This window comes from Phalaenopsis equestris, unplaced genomic scaffold, assembly GCF_001263595.1.
Source record: "Phalaenopsis equestris unplaced genomic scaffold, ASM126359v1 Scaffold000006, whole genome shotgun sequence".
NCBI classification, from domain to species: Eukaryota; Viridiplantae; Streptophyta; class Magnoliopsida; order Asparagales; family Orchidaceae; genus Phalaenopsis; species Phalaenopsis equestris.
The window spans coordinates 2047072-2056083 of NW_018164448.1; the positions used below are offsets into that span (position 1 = coordinate 2047072).

General features: G+C 31.2%; 1 protein-coding gene across 1 annotated transcript in view; it reads right to left on the reverse strand.

Annotated features, from left to right (window-relative positions):
* Positions 1-546: 546 nt before the first annotated feature.
* Positions 547-9012, reverse strand: part of LOC110018263 (peptidyl-prolyl cis-trans isomerase CYP22) — a 13392-nt gene continuing 4926 nt past the window's right edge. Inside the window, exons 5-7 of the mRNA XM_020715531.1 lie at positions 1942-1974; positions 1059-1115; positions 547-799 (exon numbers count right to left, since the gene is read on the reverse strand). Coding sequence (XP_020571190.1) covers positions 689-799; positions 1059-1115; positions 1942-1974 — 201 coding nt within the window. The 3' untranslated portion in view covers positions 547-688. The remainder of the gene's footprint in view (positions 800-1058; positions 1116-1941; positions 1975-9012) is intronic.

Here is a 9012-nt window from a genome sequence, read left to right on the forward strand (position 1 = left end):
AATGATACTATTATCACTTTTTTTAAAATTAAGATACATACTTTGGTGTTAGGTTAAGCACCAATGAATGTAAATATGAGAATTTAGGTGCAAGATATGCAAATGCAAAGGCAAATGGTATGGAGACCATCCATGGCTTCCTCTATTCGTAACCAAATTGATTAAAAAAATTTATAGTAAATAAAGTATTGATTACAATCCCAGCCCACTTTCCTGCAAACAACAAACCCATCAGCAAAGTAATTACAAAATCGGGCATTTATATGCATACCACACAATTCTCAGATATTTACATACCTAATATCTATACATTCATATTTACATACATAACACTCGAATCTTGACATCACATCAAAAATACCACAATCTCCTAACTTCTTAAAGCGAAATACACTTTTACATGCATAACCTTTAATAATATCAAAGTGCTACAAATCTAAAATATCAAAGTATAGGTGGTTAGATAAAAAAAATGCATAAGAATTGTGTGGCATGTCTGTAAAATTCCCAACTATATATATATATATATATATAAAACAGTGAATATAACATCATCCTACATACTGATAATCGAAGAAACAATACAGAACAGATTGAAGTGAGTTATCAAAATTCTAACAATATAAAGTATGAGGGTAAGTTATGAATTAAAAATGAAAATTAGTTAGCACGCAGAAGCAACTGAATCTCACATCTCACCGCACTCTGATACAACACACGCCAGCTTTGGCCTACTGTTGGGTGCGGTGGCCACATTTTCTATCTTCCTCACCACCAAAAGCCCTTCTCCCAAGACCCTCTGCATCACATTGCAAGCAAAAACAGCAATTTCAAGATTTTTTCTTTATTATTTTCAAAAGTAATTAGCATAATATGGGAGGATTTGACCAAGGGTGGTCATTTAGATGCTATAGAAGGTGGGAAATATGTAAGTGTAAATAAAATCTTCACTATTTTGCATTTTTTGTTAAGAATGTAAGAACCTGCTTTATTATTGACATAGCTAATTTTCCAGCATATTATCCATGTTATTTGAAAGAAAGTATGGTTTAACTTACCCCAAACACGACATGCTTGTTGTCTAACCAGTCACACTTTGCGCAGGTTATAAAAAACTGCAAATTGCAACAAGATCCACTAAAAATTAGACAATAACTAAAGTATTATTAGCAGAAATGAAATAGCAGCTTGACATATTTCTGTCAAGCAAGACAAAATGGTTTTAGCAACAGAGCCTGTTTCGGTATCAATTTTGCTTTTTGTTTTTTTCTTTTTTTATATATTTATTTGGTATGTTTTTCATGTAGTTTTCTTTAAACAAATCAAAATATTTTAAAAACACAAAGAGCAACTAAAAGTTGTTTATGGTGTTTTTAAAAGTAAGTTGATTTGTTTTAAACATGACAAACATGTTGTTGCTTCAAATCAAAACATAAACAAAACAACCAATAACGCAAAATAGAAAACTAAAAACGAAAACAATCGGAAAATGTGTTTACATATATAACACCTAAACTTTACTATATGCATTTATACCACCCTAATTTTCATATCACATCAAAAAATACTATTTTAACATTTAAAAAGTAAAATACACCTTTTCATGCATAGATAACACGGCATGTACGTAAAAACTGAAGAATAGGTGTTAGGTATGTAAATAAATAAGAACCGAGTGGTATGTATGTAAATATTCCAACCAAATTATAAGATTGAAAGGCTTTAAGCAACATGGATGATTGGAATGTAAAAAAAAGTAATGAAAGATTGTAATTTTAAAAGCTGTTGTATATTTTCAAAACAAAAAAAAGGCTGTTGTAAGGCATTTAAGCTTTTAAAAGGACTATATCTTGAATTTCTATTACTGCACATGCCTATAAGAATATTTCCTTCATATAAATTTAAAAAAAGAAAACATTCTATAAAGAGAATTGATAGTACCTGACAACCATTAGTGTTTGGTCCACTATTAGCCTGTGAAAATAGAGAAAAATTGATTGCTGTTAGCTTTGAATAATATAACACGGGCACCATTAACAAGCTACGCAAAAATGTAGGCTGATAAAAGGGTAAACAAAAATTATGCAATTCAGGCTGATAAGCTTAAAAATGAAACCATTATGCATCTGTATGTAACATCCAAAAATAAATCAAACATTCCTCCTTCCTAAAGGTTTCTAATTCTTGATAGTACCTCAAAAGCCTTCTCCTAAAGAAATGTTTTCCTGAATGCAGTTTTTCACTCCTGAGATGCATATCTGGACACGTGCACGCTTGATTTTGAGATCAACAACAACAATAATAACAAGACTTTATCCCACAAAGTACGAAATATCGATTAATACAGTTCATATGATCTCAAAGCCACGTGATTGGTTTTGAGATCATATGAACTATATTAACTGATATTTCATACTTCATTTTGTCTCTAGAATCATGAAAATTCAGCTTGTCAGTCTCTCTGCTTGAATGGGACAAGAACATGGACAAAAAAATCAGCAATATCATATTGATCGTGTTCACAATGCATCAAATTCCAACGGTTTTCATCTTGGAGAAGTGAAGCAAAAGATAAATGACGTGAAAATCAAAGCTATCATTCCGAAAAGTTGCCAAGCTTAGAGAAATAAGAATGACACGGTAAAAAAAGATATATCTGGAAAAAAAAAATTTTATTTAAGGAAATGTCACTTTAAATTGGGTCTTTGGAAGAAGATAGTTCCCCAATGTTCAAAATTCAAAATTGTGAAGCAATGCACATTGACCTTATCAATACAAAATAAAGGCTTAAAAATTGTGAAGGCTAGGATTCATACTATGTATTTGCTTACAAATTGCTGAATTCAAAGATTGCAATGTGATGTGAAAATTAAAATATAATTAATTTGGAAACATAAACGTACACGATGAAATAATTAATAAAAAAATAAACTTGCTGCAAGTACATGTGATGATAGATTTAATTATATATATATCTAGCATAAACAACAGTTCAACAAAATTATGCTCGCCTATTTCGTGATACTTATATTTGTCAGGTAACAGCATGAAAATATTAGTCCACCTGAAGAAATTAAAATGAAAAAAAAAAACTACATTGTATTCATATTTAATTTAAAAATAAATATAAGAATATTTAATTCCGTTAAGAGCCATATATTTAATTTATCCAACAACAACAAATAATCTATATTGAAAATCTATGCTTAAGAAGCAATCACGTGTCTGGTTAGAATTATAATGAAAGAAAGAAAAAATAATGAGTGTCATATGTTTTATAATAGGGAAAATTACATACATAACAACCAATTCTTATGGATTTACCCATCTCATACCCAAAGTTTCATTTTTACACACATAACACTTCACCTATGAATGAAAAGATGGATTTAACTATTAAAATGTGATAATGAGTGCTACTTTTCATATGATGTTTGAAATTATGAAAGTTTTGGAGTAAGATAGGTTAAAATGAAAGTTTTGGGTGCTATGTAATTAAAAGCCCCTTTATAATAAAAGAGAGCAAACGTTATTGATACTTGTAGATGAGTGTAACATAAGTTATAATTTGAGGGAGCAATGGGATGGATTTGGATTTTTAAAGTATTTTAAATAAACTGTAAATTAAAATAAAATAAAATAAAATAAACTTGTAATACTTTACTTACGGCGGTGTCAACGGCAAATGGCAATTGCCGACAATGGAGGAGGTAGCAGATAATGGCGTCAAAAAGTAATGGATGATAGTGATAGCAAGCGGCAAGTAGCGTTGAGTGGTGATGATGGCAGCAAGTAGCGGCAGGCATTGATGGGCAGTTGAGGTGGTTGGGAAGAAGGCGGTGCCTACGTTTACCTCCATCTTTCAAAACCCACGCCTCAATTAATCGAGTATTGGCTTTTGAATCTAAACATTTTGATACCCCTGCGTGGATTTCTAGTTGAGACTATTGTGGGCTTCTTGAAATTATTTAATTGAGCCGTTAATAGAAAACATTAAATTATGGACTCGAAGACATTCATTAAAAAAAATTAAAAATTAAAATAAAACTTAAAAGATCTTTTTTTTATTATTATTATTAAAGCCCCATAAGTTACAATCTTTATTCCTACCCCATCTCTCAATCCTACTCGCAAAAATCTACGCAGAGTCACAATTAATGCATAGCCTCAATTAGCAAGTAGCCTGCCACAAATCACAACTCACAAAACTATTCCCGTTCAAAGAATAGTCGTTGACGGAAAAGTTTTTTCAACTAAACAGTTTGTTTGCCTCCCTTCACCAACTTTATTGTCACCCTTCCAACCGATAATTGATTGTAGATCTGCAAAAAGCTTTCGCCACCCTTCAACCAAAAAAATTTTTATGTGGCTTTGATACATGTCACTCAAAGAATGATTGTTCTATAATTTTTTTATTAGAATATTTTAATTAATGATTTTATCATTAAATATTTAAGATTTTTTTTTAATGTTCTACTAGAACTTTATGGACTAAATGGAGAAAAAAGAATCTTATAGCCGTCCTCACTTAGCAAGATAAAGCCTTCTTGTTGTTGTTGTTTTTTCTACTAGAAGTTTGGAAGAAAAAACAAGGTGAAAGTTGGTCACGAAAAAAAGATATTGCTAGAAAGTATAAGACTCAAGTTGAATTAGATACATGATACAAAGAAGGTAAAGAGAGGCTACATATATTTAATATAATTTTTGTGTCAAAATTAACACAAGTGTAAAGACTAGAGGAACATTGTTCTCAAACTCATAAGAATGTGAGCCTATTTAAAAATGTTTCAAAATGAAGTTAACAAAAGATATCAAATTATTTGAATGTTTTTGTAATGGCAAAGCACCAAAAACAATAATATATGGATGAAATTATTAATAATAAATCATAATTTCATTCTTTCCATTCTAGTCCTAATAATAAGCTTACTTGGTACTGGTAATGCATTTACTTTCATTGAAGGAATTTGAGATCCTATGAACAAATTTATTGGTGATTTGGATCCTATTGCTAAAGAAAAGAATCAAAAGTATCCCAAAGTGTCCTCTAAATAGCCTCAGAATCAAGTTTGTATGGATAATAAAAAAAAATTTATGAGAATGAAATTTTTTTTAAGGTTAAGAGGAGTCCATCCTCACTAAGGCAAGTTTTATTGGGAACTATAGTTGAGGATTGAATACTCCAAAGCATGTATAAGCTTCAAACATGAATATTAAAGGAAATGAATACAACTGCAATATGGTTCAAAAACATAAAGAAACATTTCACATCGACACAATACTATCTGATAGATGGCAACATGTAATAGGACAAAGCTTGATTAACTTCCTTGCTAATAATTAGCAAAAAAATCTACATGAGAAATTATTGAAAAAAATGGGACAACCAATTGCATTTTGGCTTGCATTCTGCTAGATATTTTCTAAATCCTCTATTTCATCTTCATAGTAGCTGCTTTAAATGTGTGGAGAACAAAACCAATTTTTATAAATATATTGAGAGAATGGAAAAATCACCAAAAAATTTTGAGAAGGTTGATGGTTAACTTAAATAATTTATCACAAAATAAAAATGATTGGTTTGAGAGCTTCCAAATTATTGTGCAACACCCATTCACCTGGTAAGATGTCTATTAACTTTAGTTAATATTAAACTTATAATTAAGTAAACTAAATATATAATGAATATTATTCTAACTTTATTTTCTCAAGCTCGTGCTTTGACCATTAGTGGATGCACTTCGGAGATGAAATATTAGAATTAAAACCATTTGAAGTCAAAATCTGGCATCCAACATGTTCAACTTCTACAATATAAATAAAATCATAGCCGATTCAACCAAGTAAATACAAAAAAATAAAAAAAAATAAATATCTTGGGTGTGTTCAGGCTTAGCAAATTGGTTGATGCCATGTAGATTAAGAAAATAAAAAATAGACCTCTCAAGTTAACTACACGCAAAGATGATAATCGCTCTATAATTTTTTATAATCTACTTTTAGATGATGGTAAATTAACCAAGATGAGAAAGAAAATGAAAGAATTGTTGTTAGATCAGATGATAATGAAGATATTGATATTCATATTGCTCGTGTACCAGAAATTAGTGGATGTTTGCAAATATCCACCAGACAAACAAGATCAAAAATCAAATACCTGGAAAGGTTGATAAAGTGTATTTATTATGAAATATGTAACAGATTATTATTTAATTTTACTCAATATGAGTGGACTTATTATAGTAATCTTAATGCATAAAAGAAGGCAGCTGTTGTGTTGGATAGAGAAGAAGAATGAGATGACTCATATGAGAGCGATGGGGAGGAAAATAGAGCTATCAGATATCACGACAATTCCTTAAAAAAATGAGACTAGCACTAATGATAATAATGATGTTGATTTTTAGAGCATAATAAATTTTATTTAAAACTTTAAAAAAACTTATTCAGAATCTAATTCAACATAGGTTTTTTCTATTTTTTTATGTTTTAGAAACTTGGAACTTATATTTGATTTTCAAACTTTATACACATCCATATAATGGGTCTTTTATGAATTATTTTTTTTTAATGAACTTCACCTGCTTTCTATTTTTTCCTATGATTTCTTTGTGTTTTCATTCTGAAACCTATTGTCAATTCAATTCAAAACCAAAATTTCAAATCAATTGAAGAAATTCCTTCAATGAATGATATAGGTTTTTTTAAATCTTGATTGGCAAAACAGATCATGTGCTATTATTTTAATTTCTATAATTTTGATAATACCTAGGTGTTAACATGATAGTTATCTCGAATCAAATTGGATTGAAATTATGATAAGTATATCTACTACCTTAGGAAAAATAAGTGTATAACGAGATGATTTAGATATGAATTTTAAAATCTTTAATAATGAATTTATTATCTAGTTTCAATCCTGCGAGGGCAAGTTGAATATGTAATTCTCTTGCTTAAGATACAAATATGAGTACATGATTCCATGGAAACCTTCCATGTGAAGTTATCACCTCATACCAACACGATGACTAGATTAAATTAGTAATTTTTCGATTCAATTCAATTTTATTTGCATAACTTGGTATTGGCTTGTAAGCGCCTTTGATTTTAATTAAATTTGAAACTACTAAAATTCTAAGTGAAATTTACATACCTCGCACACAATTCTTATTTATTTACGTATCTCACACCTAGGCATTCACATTAAATAGATAACATTTTGATGCTTCAAACATATGCATAAAAAGGAGTATCTCACCTTTAAAAAGTGTGCTATTTTTTACGTGATATTAAGATTTGAGTGCTATGTGTGTAAATATGAAAGTTTAGGAGAGAAATGTAAATGCATTAGAATTGTGTGTTATGCATGTAAATGCCCCAAATTCTAATTGTAGCTATGAAATGCAATTGCTTACTAATTTTATGTTATTCAGATTTTTTGTTGATTTTCTTGAATTTATCCAATCATTATATCATCATCGGGTTCTATTTATCATATATAATATTTGCATTCAATTGCCGTGATTTATGAATCCTAAGTTCCCCATGTCATTTACATATATAGCATCATTGTAGTTATATTAGAAAATCTAATTTAAACTACCTTGCATCAAAATGGCATCATTTATCAAAGCAAATTTTTGCATCATTTAGATTAAATGTAAGGAATATGTTACGAGGGCGCCTAGGTTAAGAGCGAATTTTGTCTTTTGTACGCCTAAGGGCAATTTTATCTTTTATTATTATTGTTGTTGGGTATATAAATAGACTTGTTATGTATAGACTTAGGTTTGTGCATGAGATTAAGTTGTGAATCTTATGATTAGGTTTTGAAAGAAATTTCCTTATCTCTCAAATTGTAGGAATTGAGAGAAATCGCCTACCTCTCGAATTGTAGGCGCTTATCTTTGTATTCTCATTGATTTGTTTGAATTATTGAGACAAGAAAATATGTTTTGACCTAATTTTTTTAGGAAAAGCGTGCCGATTTTGACGTTGAATCGTATCAAATTGGTATCATAACTAAGATTTTTGGGAGATCAACATGGAATCATTGTCGGCGGAGGAAGTAATTGTTGGCATGAGAACACGCTGAGAAGCGTCGACGAGATAGCATAGCCCATGAAAGAAACGATGACATCGCAAAATCAGAGCTTGCTGGAAAAAAGATGCGCGAAGCATCGTGATAAAAAGGAACCCGAACTTCCCATCATTCACCTTCTTCCACGTCGTGTTCGCGTACAAGCAAGTGTAAGGAGACGAAGAGATCGCGGCTTCTTCGTCGCGACTCAGTGTGCCAATAGAAACGTCAAGATATGCAGCTATCTGAGAAGTCATAATCGCGGCTTGCCGAGGTCGGATACTGGTGTCTTTCTCCTCCTCACGTTTGTAAGCTGCGAGACACAATACAATAGTGATCATATCTAGCTGGGAAGGCGAAAGAAGCGCACAGGGATGCGAAACTTCCATTCTTTCTTCCTCTCGCACTGTCTACGCTATCTAGTTGTGATCAGAGCTATATGGGAAGGCAGGCACATGGGATCGCAGCACACAGAGGCCCAAAACTCCCATATTTGAGGATCACGTCAATTTGCATGCGTACAGTTCTAGTTGGTGCTACTTGGGAAGCAAGGACAAAATTAACGGGATTGATGGGATCCGAAAACATTGATTTGAAGTACAGTTGTGATAGGAGCTAGCTGAGCAGAGACAATAAAAATTAAGGGTATAAAATTGTCTTTGAGATCAAAAAATTTTCTGAAATAGATGGCATCAAAGAAAATAGAAGATCCGGAGAAAAAATTGAAGGAAGAGATGAGTCAAATCAGATCGGGAATGGAATAGGAGTTTTTTTTCCATTGAAAGTCGAAGTGATGACGGATTTGAGAGCATGGGGCGGGAGATGATGAAAAAACTCATGGAGATAAAATCCAATACCAAGTCGATCGCTTCAGCTGCAAACCCTAACCATGGGTTGATTAGGGAATCATTGGTTGGGATAAAAGGGAAAGA